This window comes from Eutrigla gurnardus (genome assembly GCF_963514095.1).
Source record: "Eutrigla gurnardus genome assembly, chromosome: 20".
Lineage (NCBI taxonomy): Eukaryota > Metazoa > Chordata > Actinopteri > Perciformes > Triglidae > Eutrigla > Eutrigla gurnardus.
The window spans coordinates 12,075,236-12,090,808 of NC_139931.1; the positions used below are offsets into that span (position 1 = coordinate 12,075,236).

The 15,573-nt window shown below is 44.7% G+C and overlaps 1 protein-coding gene across 1 annotated transcript in view; it reads right to left on the minus strand.

Annotated features, from left to right (window-relative positions):
- The window catches only part of olfm2a (olfactomedin 2a), a 39,186-nt gene extending 25,086 nt beyond the window's left edge, over positions 1 to 14,100 (minus strand). Inside the window, exon 1 of the mRNA XM_084038101.1 lies at positions 13,704 to 14,100. Within this exon, the coding sequence (XP_083894227.1) occupies positions 13,704 to 13,760 (57 nt within the window). The 5' untranslated portion in view covers positions 13,761 to 14,100. The remainder of the gene's footprint in view (positions 1 to 13,703) is intronic.
- Between the last annotated feature and the right edge of the window lie 1,473 nt (positions 14,101 to 15,573).

The following is a 15,573-nucleotide window of genomic DNA, read 5'->3' on the forward strand; positions in this document are numbered from 1 at the left end:
TTTGACAGAATTAAGCGCTTTAATCTCTCAAATACAATAAATGTGTCCAGTGCCGTTTGTTTATGTTGATATTATGCGTGCATAGATTTGTTTGTGTGTGCCAATGCCTCTCCATATTTGTGTCCACTTGCTTGAGCCACGCTTTCTCTCCACTGAGCCGTGAAATGTCTACGATACCCTCTAATGGTGGTTGCCACGGCGTTTTGTGAAGGACCCGGTTGAGCTGTGACATGCACGTAATACACAGCATCAGGGGTCACTACTGTATGAAACAAAAGTAAGGAACACAACAGGGGCCTAATAGTGCTTAACTGCGGTAATGTGAGAAAGAAAATCAATATAGTAAGTGTCTGCCTGGCTGTATTGACTGTGACACACCAACAAAATACAATGGTGAGTCCATCCATTGTCTTTAGAGTAAAGCCCGTAGAGCCCATCTAATCAGTCCATGAAGACAAGGATGCAGCACTGTCTGAAACCAAGACTAATACCAGGCCTCTTAACCTCCACTGTTCTCTATTTGATTCTAAATGCTCTATAAGTATCAGTGAAGTAAATAGACAGTACATTGTTTGATCTAGTACAGTTATTCTTAGTCTTTTTTTATTATTATTAAGATTTTTAAAGCAAATATATAAACCTTGTAAAATTGTCTAACAATAATGTACTATTTTATGGACAGCAGGGGCTTTTCTTATTAGCATAGGGACAGATACAGTGCAAAAATATTAGCATTTTCATGTTTTTTGGTCTAAGCAAACATGGCATCGGAGAAGTCCTAGTTCAGTGTACTTCCAAGAAGCTTCATTATTATACAGCATCGCTGGAACATGCATTCAAATATTATTCATAGAAGGATTGATTGCTCCCGATTGCTCCCTTGATTACAATCTCGACAGTCCGTGGGAGCTTATGCGTTATCATTTGTAGGGTGCGTGTTTATGATGAGTGAACAGTATATGATTGAATATCGGATGGCTCAATCAGGGACGTGCAGGGTGATCAAAGCAATGGGCAAGAACGGCACGCGGCAATCATCTGCCATGCATTCTGCAGCCCAGCACGACTCCATCCGCTGCTCGGCACCTACTCCACGACCAGCTGAATACGACTTCCTCTGCTAAATGTGCCCGGTTGAATTGCCCACACATACGGAGGCAGTGGCACAAAAGCACATGCATACAGATAATCACACACACACACACACATTACTATGATCATTTCCTTGCTACATGACCTGATTACCAATGTCCCACAAATCCCAGCCTTTTCTGGATCCAACATGGGGCATCCTGACCTTTCCTCCCGCCCAGCTAATCAAACATTCTCTCTGTTGCGTGGGGAATGATATTCCTCTAAGTGGTGTAATTACTGACAGCAAATTGGGAGCCCGGCAGAAAGGTAGCGTCGGCTCAAAGAAAGCCTACTAATTGAGCCTGCCCCCCCCCCATGGCCATTTGCGTCTTCAAAATGCCCTTCACTGAACTCGTGGTGCTGGTCTTCACTATCACCCAGAATAATTTAACTTTTTTCATCAAGAAGTTAACTGGACTTCTCCTGAGTGCTTAGAAACCTCATTTGCTATTCTTCAAATAGCTAGCTACTAAAACAATTCTATTTTGACATGCTGATATTTACAAATCTGTATTCCACCTGTTACTGTTGAGAGCATTTTTAATCTGTTTCTGTACTGCTGGAGCGATTCTGTTGTCTTATTACTGTATGCTGGCAAAGTGCTTTGTTTCATTAATGATGTGTTGTTATACCTGCAGGAGGGCTGATCTTAGATGCCATGCACCCAGTGCCTTGTTAGATGACTAAAGAGACAACCAGCGCGCACGATGTGTCTGCGTTTTCTCATTTGGTCTCTGTCTCCGAGTCATTGTTTACAAATGTCACCCTGAGTGAAGGTATCGCCGCGATGAGCTGACTTCTGTGTTAGGTTACAATGGAGGAAAATAAGCCAAGGAATAACACTTCAGATAGACAAAGGGGTAATAGGAGAGGCTGCGATGTTTAAGAGAGGCGGACAGACAGAGCAGCGGTGAGAGAAAAGGATAAAGAGAGAAAAAAGATGGGTGATGCATTTGAAGCTCCCCGAGGTGATGAATTTACATCTTGCCTGTTTTCTGCCACGTCTGCAACAGTGAAACTAACAGGACCAGAGAGGAATGGTGATATCCTGCCAATTACATTCTGGTTGAGTGAGAGTTTGCAGCAGCCAATTGTGTAAGACAATCTTAATGCTCTCCGCAAACAATGAGCAGAACCCATCAGCTATAAGTCTATATGGACAATAAAGGGACAGAAACCAGCCTGCAGTCTTGTGTCCAGCTCCTTTTTGTCAAAGCTCACACCGAAGCCTCCATTTCTATCCTCTGTCTTCAGGTCATTAATGCTCCATGAAGCTGTAACATTTAATTAGGGACACGTTATTAGTACAACACAGGCACAGTGTGCAGTGGAGAGAAATCCCCAAACAGCCTCTAACTGAATATTACATTTACAGCCACATGGAGGGCAAGAATGGTTAGCAGGAACTAGTAGATGAGCACATTAGCGTATGTGCTTTTCTGGAGCGTTGGTGGCTGGTGGACAGGTTGGAAGTAGTTATTAGTATAAATAAACAGTCTTCCTCGTACGTTCCCCCAACACCCTGGCGAGGATTCCAGCCATGTAATCTGCAAAGTCTGCATTGTCAGAATGAGCAGCTACTGATCCGCTCAGTGATTAAACAAACAGCACGGACAGGAAAATGTCAACAAACTCCAGTAAATGAGTTTACAGAGCAGAAGCGAGAGGCCCGCACGAGAATATTATAACGGGGTAATAATCTGTGGAGTTAGCCGAGTGTGAGATGAGAGGTATTGTGAGTGGGAAGGTGTCGGTGGGAGGAAGGAGGAGAGGTGGGCCCTGATGGTGGAGAGTGGCCACAGGGTCTGGTGCTTCACCACAGAGGGTTGTATCGGATCATCAGGCTGGATCCCTCTGCAACAGATGCTGATGTTTAGCAGAGGCGATAAACATACGGTGAATGTCGTGACATGTCCTGCGTTACCGTCTCGACTCTCCTCTCAAACCCTGAATTACGTCGCGGCATGTGTGTGCTTGAGACGGGTTTATGTGCGAGTTATACGGTTGTTGCATGCATTTCTATAAACGGTACGTCTGTGTCTTTTGTCTGCAGGATTACAGCAAATGCAGGATGTTTTGTAGCTCGCGCTTCACCCCGAGCAGGGTGCACATCTATGGTGTTTAATGATGATATTTGTGCAGCCTGGGAGATACGATATCAGAAGGCCAACACTTGCATTAATATTCCATGCGGCGCAAGGAGAGGGAATGGGAGATGATTTTCTCCTTAAGGAGGCGCTTCCTTTACTAACCGTTAACATAAATATTTTCATTTTGTGTCTTTAAAACATGGCAGTTTGCGATCCCCCTGCTAATTCCTCCTGGGACACATCATTGTTGACTATTGCCTGATTGCCTCTGGTAAAAACGGACAAGACTGAATTTGAAATAAGATCCAACCTGGAAGCATAGGAGATTAGAGTGACAGAAATACCCTTTTATAATGAGCTTGAGAGGGAGACACATTCTGTGGGACGTATCTGCCACCCGCAGATTGAATCACTAAATTTTAATGACACCTATGCAAGGGCCCCTCCTGCACAATGACTGTGAGTCGGCGTTAATTTCACTCTTATAAGTCCATAATATGATAGAATATAGGATTAATAAGTATATTCTTTACTGTTTAAGATGAAAATAAGGAATTGTTGTGCTTTTCGTGTAATAGTGTTGTTCAGGGCTGTTTCAACACGGAACAAACCAAGTAGAAAAAAGTGTGTGAGACATAGTCCTGAAGATCTCTGCACCAGCTCAGTGCATGCTGTTACTTTAACTGAGAGGAGTGAGAGATGAGAGCTGGGCCTGAGAGGGCCGGTAGCCTGAGGCACTAAGGCTTAAAGAGAGGGACCTCTCCTGAATACCTATTCATCACATCACCATTAGTGTGGCTGAAGCACTCAGTTCTGCCGCTCAAAAATATAACAAGGATCGCTGCATTAGATTCCATAGCATAACATGATCGGCCTTTCACTGTTGCCAGAGATACAGCTTGAACCGACACTTTAACTTGCTTGCTTTTTCTCCCCCTTGTGATGCAGCAAGACATTTACACATATCACACGTATGTGTATCTCACTACAAATGTGGATGCACACAAACTCAATGGTAGATAACACAGGAGCCGACTCTAATCATCATGAAAGCAGCTTTTTTCTTTTTTTATCTTTTCTTTTTTTTATCAGAGCGTGATGTTTCTTCCCCGCCCCCCCCCCCCCCCCCCCCCCCCCCACCTCCCACACAAATGCCACTCCACATCATTTTCGTCTCTCATCTCGTCTGTCAACACTTCGTCTTTTCTTCCTTCTGCTTCCTGTGTGTCTTGCCCGAGCGACAGGATGCACATGCCGTTGTTTTGTCACGGTCACGGCAGTATTGATTAAGCGATGTGGAGCTAATTAAAGACAATGTGCAAGGAGTGCCGGTGCCAGTGAGGGGAATAAAATCATGGTGACGGAGCGATAGGCCTCTAATTATTTTTCTCCTTTCGGTTAGGATGGGAGAGATAATAACCCTGCAGGCACATTCGGCAGACAGTCGGAAGGCATTCTCTGTATATGTCTCCCTCTATCCCTGCCTGCAATCTCCAGCTTTCATTTCCAACAACTCCAATCTGTCTTTTCTCCTCTCTCTCTCTCTGTCTGTCTCTCTCCCTCTCTCTCCCTCCCTGTCTGTCTGTCTTTGTTGTCTCACTCACTTTCCATCCATACTGGCCTGCTCAGCTACTCCACTGGGCACTCATTCAAACCCAGTCCACATCCTCTCACTTTGTACTCTGATACTGCCCACCAACCCTGATCCCCACAGCATCTTCAGTTCACAGCATCTGTCTGCACTGTGTGTGTGTGTGTGTGTGTGTGTGTGTATATGTGTGCACACTGTACAACACGTTTCCTAGCTGTACTGAATACTGTCTGAAGGATTGTTGAAATAAGCAGGTGAAACATGTTGCAGGCAAGTTCAAGGCCATAAAAGAATAAATCAACGGGCATAATGAAGAATCACGGTGCTTCTGGATAAACACTCACTCTCAAGAAAATGCCCTTTTGACTGATATGCTTATCTTAATCCAAGCCTTCTGATTTATGCGAAAGTCAGCGTGTTACATCATTTTTTTGTGTAATCCATCAAAGCTAGATCAAATGTCTTTTGCTAAATGTCATCCACGCCACGCCCCATCACTCCATTTGACTTTTTCCTTAATGTGATGGATACTGAGCTCTCTGTAATTGACGAGTAGCGACTCCTACTTCCACATGTGGCCTTCACATCCCGTATTATAACTGCCATGCGTTTCGAAGACAGAAATCCCACGGGTTTAGAGAATCGGGCAGAATAATGTAATGTAAACTGGTGTTCCTCCCAACTTGTTATCTCCTCTCTCCTATATGTAGTGTCTCTATCAAAGGACCTCTCTACCTTGCTCACCATGGGGCTGCAGAGAGCAGCTCTGCCAGCCTGCTTGATATGCAGCAGTGTCTGGTGGCTGCCGGGATCCCACGCCTCCCTGACTGGAGCCTTTAAGCCTTGGCGCAGTCAGAGTGAGCCTCCCTCATCAATGGCCCTAGTGAGTGGCTGTGACAGTGCCACGCGGAAAACACATCGATTAAATGGTTCCTCTTGCCACCCCGCTTCTGCCTCGGCGCAGCGCTCTCATCCTTCATTCCCCCAAAATGAAACCCTGCAATTGAGTTAGGGTTCAACATGGGAGGCAATGCTGTCACACTCGCGCGTGGCGGCGAGGAGAGAACTCTCTGGGATAAATGTAGCGAGGATCATGTGAAACAGGCGGAGAGGGAGACAAAGTAGAGAATACAGATAAAAAAAACAAAGAGGTATGAGGAGAGAAATAGGTCTCGTACAATCACATTTTACTCTTACTTTGTTCTCACTTCTCATGCAAAGCTGAATGCTGCTGCAGCTCTCCTTGGCATGAATGTGAGAAATTATTAACAGGGGTGTTAGGGGAGAAAACTATGCAGGCTGAAATAATCGTAATTTTTTTTAAGGAACAATTTGTACGATTTTGAGTTTGCCATGTTTCAGCAGTGTCCCAGTATAGACGCACCAAACATTATAGCTCTAGTGAGAACCTTTTCATGTCTTTACTTTACCTTCTCCGACACACTTGGACAGGGAGGGGTGAGCTGAGAAGTATCTGTTTGGTTGCAATCTGCAACCTCACCACTAGATGCCACTAAATCCTAAACACTGCTCCATTTTAAGGAAACAAGATTTCCCGGGAGTATGTTGTCCAGCCATGTGATGGTGCAGGTGGAGGCAGGATGTGACTCGGGGTCTGAGAATGCATGACACTCTCTGATATGTGCGTCTGTCTCTGATAAAAAAAATTAAGGGATGTGAAGAGCACCGTTCAAGTAGCAGCTTGCCCAATCTGCTCAGTCTTTATGAAAGCTTTTGTATCATAGCGGGAAGAGGAGCTCTAGGCGCAACAGTCATATTTATATTCCAATCTTCTACACAGAAACCCACATTGCCAGTCTCATAAAAGATTCATCGAGCAGGGGAAAGCAAGGTCGTACAGAAAACTGGTCAGGAGTTGAATTCTGCAATGTAAAAAAAGAGCAGATGGATGCAAAAAAAAATCATAGGGTGAGTCTGAGGGTGGCAGTAACTACGGTAACGTGTGTCGTGTCCCTTATTACTGGTGGCAGCGTGTCCAGCGCTGACCAGATGATCAAGCCTGCTTGTGCTCTAATTGGCATCTGTCACTCAAACCATAATTACGACAAGCTGAACCGCCTCAGCCATGTTTGTTGGCATCGATTCAATGCGTTGTTTGGCTATTTGTCTGTTGTGGATCCTACTGCTGACATGTTTGTGAACTAGAGAGCAAAGGGGGACCGAGACAATGCGTGTGTGGGGAAGGGAGGCTGCGTGTGCGCGTGCATGTGTGTGTCTGTTCTGGGTGTTGTCAGAGAAATGTCACTCTTGCTTAGAGTCAGTGACATGAACCTCTGGGAGTCCTGCACCCTCCAGCACACTCACACAGAAGGAACGAGCGAAAGTAGGGGAGAGAATGCGATATAGGGATGATATTCATCCCACCAGTCGAGCTGATCCGTCCATACACTGCTGACAGCAGGCATACAAATAACATTCTATGCAATAGCACACAGAATATTTTGAGCAATGATCAGTCAGTCATCTGGAGGAGAGATTGGGGTCAAAAGGCGGACACTACAGACTCAGAGGACACATGTAAATCTACTTTTCTTTCCTCCTGCATGTATAAAGAGTAATCAGTCCCCGAGTGTACAGCTGGCTGCTGGTTAGCTGCCAGGTTAACCATGTCTGCATAAATGAGAACGCTGTAACAACTGTATTCAGCACTCGGTCCCAAAAGACCTTAAAGACCTTTTCATAATGACGATTATGAGCTGCCCTGGAGTCAGCCAGCTCAGTCCATCGTTAGTGGTCATTTTAGTACAGCAGGCCGCTGGGTTTACAACAAGACAGAAAACAGCAACAGAGGTCATCTCGAGCCCACACCACCCTGGAGCATAACTAATGGTCCGTCTGTGGCTCCGAATGAGTAAGTGGTCATTTAAAACATGGGTTTAATATCAAGGATACCAGGCTTTCCACTCTGACTTTGACAATCCCAGTTGAAGCGAGAGTGTCCCCCGTCCTCTGAAACCTCTGCAAAATACTCAGCAGGGGTTCAGCATCAATAGGCCCGTCTACTGTATGATGTCATAGCTTCAAAGCATCAGAACCATGCAGGGATTTGTTTGTAGGAGTGATGATCAGTGAGGAGTTATGTTATATGATAATTTACGTCTGTGTCAGGAAGGTCAGGTCTGCATATGTAACCATAAGGCAAAGGGACTTTCCAGCTGGAAAGGTAGCCATGCTGACACACCCCTCTCTGCCTCAGGGGCCCAATTGTGACAGGGACACCGTGTTAGTCCCAGAGTCAGGCCACAGACCTCATACGGTTCTGTACTCGGCCTTCCATCTGTTAACCAATTACCACGCAGGCCACTGCCTGCCTTTGTGCCTCATCCAAAGCACCGCAGTAGTAAAATCAGTCACCCATTTCACCCAGGGCCGCACCGCAAAAAAAAAAGCTCACTGCCACCACCATCACACGCTAATATCACCCCTGTGTGAGTCATGAACAGACTGCATTTAGAAAACTGACCCAGAAACAGGTACAGCATCATCAAACGGCAAAGCACTCACACAGCCACACGAACCAACTCGTCCATTAAAATACACCCGAACCCGTTCTTTTGTCTACCGGACCGACACACAGGAATTATACCGTATGGATTTTGCTCTAACCACAAACATCACACGTTTCACACTTATCCCGACTTAGTCAACCTCAAAATAATTATTGCCTCGATAATAAATAGAAGTATAGAAAATTGAGGACCAAATTGATGTACTCAGACGGCGGGTGAGTCCCCACGGTGTCACTGTGTGTACTGATTATTTGTGTCCACACACACACACACACATGGTGGCCTCTGATGATGAAGCAGCGGGCAACATGAAAGCACATCAAACATTAAGATGAGGGAGTGAACAGCGGACAGGCTCAATAGCTCTCTGTGCTCCTGTCCCTTTCTCAAGCAGCGGGCCTTTTTATGAAACTGATCTCTTTTCAGTGGTAAGATTCTGACTCACACAATGTGGTATCATTATCGTGCACTTATTCCAGCCTCGCCTTAATCAGTCATGACACAGGCATACACTGTTCAATCTCTTCAAGCAGCCCTGAATAAAACATAATGCAACCTCATTATCTGTGTCTGATTGTGAAGCAGCACCTTTGTATATTAATGGGCATTGCATGAAGGCGGATGCGGCCAGAGTGGCTAATGTAACCCGCTCTGCAGACTTACTCACCCACATCATGCTCTGCATGCTTGTTACTGACTGACAGACGACACATAAATTAGGTTACGTGTGTTATCTTATTTAACAGAGTAAAAAAACACGCTCAATTTTATATCATTTTATCATATTAGAAAAACGGTGCTCAGGTTAAAGCTATAGTGTACTTGAAAGGTTAGCATTACAACATGAGAAAAGGAATGCCGTGCTGCATACCAAACGCATTATGTCCTTGTATGAGATTTAAAGTTGTATCTCTGTGTTGCAGCTTGACCTTCCGAGCGCTTGTGTGGTCATGCAATGCTAGTCATTTACACAAGCACTGGACCTTTCAAAGCATAGCAAGGTGATTTTAACAGTCAAGTGTGTGTCTGCACAGCTCGCCGGGAAGATTTACACCCCCCTGCGCTCTCGCAGCTTTTCATTTGTTTAATTCTCTCATCGGAGGTTATGCTGCTGCTTGGCAGAGCACGCTCTCTCCAGCATGCTACCTATGGCGTCCGTCCTCCTGAGAAACATGGACTCGTAGCTCTGTGCCTCTTTGACTGTCATCCAGCTGCACCGTCACATTATCTCCATGTTTACGAAGGCTTTTAACAGTTAGGCTCACTGATAATCGTGGCAAAGGGATGATATTTTTTTTTAAACGTTTGACATTCAATGATTTGATAAGACTGCTGTGTAATAGGCTTTTGGCATAGAGACAAGAGTGGCTCGATCATGTCCGGGGGAGCGCTGTTATTGTGATCATGCTGCTTTGCTCTCATTGGTCTGATACCAGGAAAAAAATAGATTTTTGGCCATAGGGTCACGACCAGCATGGTGGACGTGTTTTGCTAAAGCTGTCTGGATTGGACACGATCCAACCCAGCTGTTTGTCTTGCCTGACGCTGAATTGAGCCAAAGTCTGTCCTTTATTGTCTTAACATGCAGAGACACCGTATAGCATTAGCATTAGGTAAGCTAACATCATGTTTCCTGTTCCTTATATATGTCTGGTTTGTTAACAGTACTGCCACCAAAAAAGCTTCTGTGTTATTTGAGTGACTAAAACCATCCCAATTCAGTGACTCTTGTATTACAGCACTGAAGTACTGTATAATTGTCTCAATGTAAATAAACTTTGTGCCAAATGTAGTTCTAAACAGCAATGCAATTTAAAAGTGCTCGCTGCTTGTTAGCTATAAATCGACCCCAGCTGGGTGAGTTTTTGGTGCAATCATCGCACCGATCAAGAATGAGGAAACGCACGTTAACAATATCCTGAATGGCAGTCTGTAGAAACGGATTGTTTAATGTGATCCCTGGTGAGAGAAAGGATCAAGTAAATTACTAAAAAAGATCTCGCCAATTGCTTACACAGAGTTCTGACTTGTTCTTTGAGAATGACAAGCAATTAGATTTTCTCCCCCAATGCACTTGGTGTTTCGACAGGAAAAACACTAAAGCGAGTGTTCATTTCCATCACTCTCAACCATACTAGTGTGGGAAGTCTCCGAGGCCAGACATCTTAAACCAATAACTGTTTTCCACTGCACGCCTTTTCTCCAGTGGGACAACAACATTTTTGTTGCCTCCAAACCTAAATGTGAATCTCCCAAGTGCATGAAACTGGCGTCATGCTCGACAGCTTAAGCAGAAATCTATAGCGGCTACAGAAAATGAGACAAATAAATCTTTTGTCCCCTTGAACAATATTGCCTCACCTCTCAGTCAGGCTTCAGCAAGCATTTCAACCACTTTGATGGTTGGACAGGAATATTGGTTTAGAAAATACAAAACATGCTTGTCACTTGCAAACATACCCTTTTCAGCATAAGACCTGTTTCATTGAGTCTTTTTTTACAGAATTCTAGTTTTCAATCAAGTTTCAGGGCGACTGTCACCAATCATACTCAAAGTTTTACTTAATTTATCATAAAAGTGATATTTCACACTGAATTTTCTGTTTGCGTTAAACAACAATATCATAGTTCACATCATTTTAATTCACCACATTAAATCTTATCTACATACACAAAATGAAGCATCTTCTTTTTCAGAATTTCTGCTGTTGCACAATTTACATTCTGAGCAATGTTATGAATATTAACCAGACGGATGTAAAGATCCTGAGTTTCACCTAGAATCAGGCCAAAGTTCTATTATTTTAACTCCTGACCAAATCATACTTTTGTATATATATATATATATATATATATATATATATATATATATAATTTTGTATATTTGGAATCAATATTTTTGTACCTTGCAAAATGACTGATTGTGAGGCGTAGGGAAGGATTAAATGCATTAATTCCACACACACCTACACACAAGCAGATGTGTCCTGTCATGCATGTCTTGCTGTGCATATCATCGTAAGACATCTGTGCCAAGGTCAAGCGGGTGCCCATCTGTATCAGTAACACTAAGGACACCTGGGCCATATGGGTACTTACCAAACACATGCAGTGAACCAACAAGTGCGTCTGTCTCGTTAAAGCCCTGTAAATATTTCATACAGGCCTGTGCACAGAACGGAAATATGTGGATGGATGTATCTCAACTCTGCTGGTAGGGAGTGTTACCCTCATTGCAGTGGATATGCAAGAACTCATCAATTCTTTATGTTTGCCGTGCAATCTTGGGAGACTGGTAGCATCATATTTTCTTTCAGACCGTTAAATATTTAATGTAAACACTTACAACAAATTGTCCCCCACGGCCAATTACAGCATGAACCCAGTGAAGATGGGGTTGAGCTATGTTAGTAAGTCATCAGCTACATTTTCTGTGTTACATTCGCGAGTGTTTAACAGTGACATTTATTTCTCTTTATTTATTTAACACTCTGTGGATATGTGTAGATTTGTGTATTTCACACTATTTTGCTTGATGTGTCAGAATGTGTGAATTCAATTTGATTTCAACCCAGTTTTAAGCTTGGGTTAAATTTCTCATTATGTAGCCGTTAACTTAATACATAATGTATTCCAAAGGAGGATGTTAACGAGGCATTTCAGCACGTCTTCGTGGTTTCATTTTGTGGTCGTGCAGCCAGGGATGTGTTCAGTGTGATTGTTAAATAGGAGCCCTGGGACCTCATGCAACGTTTTTCACAACACTCCGAATGAAATCATTTTGTTTTTTATCTCGTACCATCTGTGCTGCACACGGTATACTTTGAACCTGCCACACAGGTGTACTGTCATGTTCATCAGCGTACATCCCATAGAGTAAAAGCATGCTGCATCCTCCTGTTAAAGGTCGACTGCAGTATGAAATTGCCCTGTAGAGATGACGTATAAAACACAAATGTATGCTGCCTGCAACATACTCCATGTCCTTTATTGTTTCTACATATTAGAGCATGACTCTGATCGGGGCCACATCTTATGTAGTGACTGATGTAACCACAGATAGTTAAATGCATGGGAAATCTACCAAACCCCAAAGCATATAAGCTGTAGCTGCATTGTTTAGAGATGAAATAAGTGGTGAGGGGCCACACTATATTCCACTCTGTTACTTTCATCTTGTATGTCACAATCTTGTATGCTGTTCCATTTTGTTTAGCCTTTCCATTTTTATTTTAAGTGTATGTGATCTGTCTGGTGGCCGTTGCCAACTGACCGCCAACGTACGAGGAGGCGCTGTCTGTGGTGCTAAATTGACTCAGACTGCTGTTTTTACCCGGAGGCGCGACATGGCGCTGTCCGTGGTCCTGAATATATCGCCGCATGCAACTGAAGGTGCGAATCGGCGCCATCCAACATACAGACCGTCGTTGTAGCACCGCTGAATAAGACACACGCTACTTTATCATTACACTTTGTCAACTGTGGCGTGATGTTCAACGCAGCATGTTTATGAAGCCCCTTGTAAGTTCAAATGCTCCTGCCTTGACTGAAAGCTTTTCTGGGTCAAATGATTTACCGTCCTTCACTTCGATTTACAACTGTCACATCAAAGCTCGTCATTTCTCGGCTTTTTCCTCAAGTGTCGTGCATGCAGCACGCCACACATCCCCACGATCTACAACCCGTTTGTGGGCGCCGCTCTGGTACACTACTAATTACGCATGGCTCGTATTCACGGCCACAAATCACACACAACACTCAAACTGTCAGCGTCGACCGTCCATCGTTCGGTTCTTTCAGCTTAATCAGCGCGATAGTGGAGCAGCCCCTGGAGCTCTCCTCCTGTCAGTGATGGAGGCAGGGAGGTCTGTAAACAACAACAACCTCCGGGCCAGCAAAGGCATCACACTCCCCAGAATAAACATACTAGCATAGTCTTATTTCCCCCCTTTTTTTAAAGAATTTCCACTGTAGCCGCCACGTATTCCACTCATTCAAACTGCATCAATGTTTTACGAAAATGCGTGAGACTTGAATTCCCAGAATAAAACGGCAAGTGAGTCAAGTGCCGTCAACTGCAGCTCTGCTTATGATCATATCTTCCCTGAACTTTCTACCTACGCTCCCCTTGCTTCTCATCAGCACGCTCGGCTGCATGTCTTCAGAACAATGCTCCTGTTAAATGCTGCAACGTATGCAGCCTTCGCACTGACTGTGCAACACAGCTCAAATAAAGCGTTGGTTCTTACTTTTATGATCCACAGTTGAGCATTCATATGCAGACGGTCAACACTGCTTTGGGAACTTTTAAACGATGCTTATTCATAGCGTGCCAGCGTCGGTGCCGGGAGTCCTTACCTCACAGGGCATCGCAGTTAACATCACAAGCAGGAACATGGCACTGAATAGATGCATCCTAGTCGGAATGATAGCGTCCCAGCCAACAGCAGTGCCCGCAGCTCTCCCCCGTTCTTGTCCCTTACTGGGGCGGTTTCTTCAGATACGGAGGGATTCCTTTAATGCTGTGTCGGCAGTGCGCCACCAACCTCATCACCAGGACGCACGGCAGCCCTCTATGGCTCGCTAAAGCGACCAGCTGCCTGTTTTCCGTGGAGCATATAGTCGTTTGCGGCGGGTAGCGAAAGGAAAACCTTCCTATTTGCCAGCGTGCAAAAAAAAAAACTCCTCCGATAATGTAATCGGGGCGAAGTGGACAATCGGCGTCGCTCCGTCCGGCACAATAACTGCGGCTGAGCGAGAGAGAGCGGAGGAGAGTCGCAGAGGTTGGAAGGTGACTGCTGTGCTTGCAAGGTGCCGACGCTAGGAGCAGCACGTCTATGTGCCAGGAGCCCAGTCAAAGAAGTGCCACTCTTTGACGCAGCCAGGCTTGGCTGCGTGCGCGTGCGCGTGCGCGTGTGTGTGTGTGTGTGTGTGTGTGTGTGTGTGTGTGTGTGTGTGTGTGTGTGTGTGTGTGTGTGTGTGAGAGAGAGAGAGAGAGAGAGAGAGAGAGAGAGAGAGAGAGAGAGAGAGAGAGAGAGAGAGAGAGAGAGAGAGAGAGAGAGAGAGAGAGAGATACTCTTGAAATGCATTCAACTAAGATAGATAGCGTGACAGAGTGATTGGTAGGTGGATGGTAGGTAGATAGAGATAGCTGATGGATGGATGGTAGGTAGGTAGGTAGGTGGATGGATGGATGGATGGATGGTAGGTAGGTAGATGCATGGATGGATGGTAGGTAGATGGAGATAGATGATGGATGGATGGATGGATGGTAGGTAGGTAGGTAGATGGAGATAGATGATGGATGGATGGATGGATGGTAGGTAGGTAGGTAGATGGAGATAGATGATGGATGGATGGATGGAAGGTAGGTAGGTAGTTGGATGGATGGATGGATGGTAGGAAGGTAGATGGATGGATGGATGGTAGGTAGGTAGGTAGTTGGATGGATGGATGGATGGTAGGAAGGTAGATGGATGGATGGATGGTAGGTAGGTAGGTAGGTAGGTAGATGGAGATAGATGATGGATGGATGGATGGAAGGTAGGTAGGTAGGTAGGTAGGTAGGTAGGTAGGTAGGTAGGTAGGTAGGTAGGTAGGTAGGTAGGTAGGTAGATGGAGATAGATGATGGATGGATGGATGGATGGAAGGTAGGTAGGTAGATGGATGGATGGATGGATGGATGGTAGGAAGGTAGATGGATGTATGGATGGATGGTAGGTAGGTAGGTAGGTAGGTAGGTAGGTAGGTAGGTAGGTAGGTAGGTAGGTAGGTAGGTAGGTAGATGGAGATAGATGATAGATGGATGGATGGAAGGTAGGTAGGTAGGTAGGTGGATGGATGGATGGATGGAGGTAGGTAGATGGATGATGAGTGGATGGTAGGTGGTAGGTCAGTAGGTAGGTAGATGGACATAGATGATAAATAGATGGATAGAAGCGTTACTTCTGTAAAAAGTTTCCACTACAATGACAGATACCTCAAGAAAGAGCTGACATTTAGCGCTGATAATCTTCCTGCAAATAAGCCCGATGGTGAGTGATAACTCTGTGCATCGTAAAAGATCGAGATAGTGACTGTCAATTCTACATTAATACCATCAATTTTGTGTGAAGCATATCCAATTAGAGGATGCCAAAATTGAGGGATTCTCTGGGGTTTATGGAAATGATAAAGATTATTCTTGCCCCGATTACACTGGGGATAATGAATATTGTTAGCTAACAG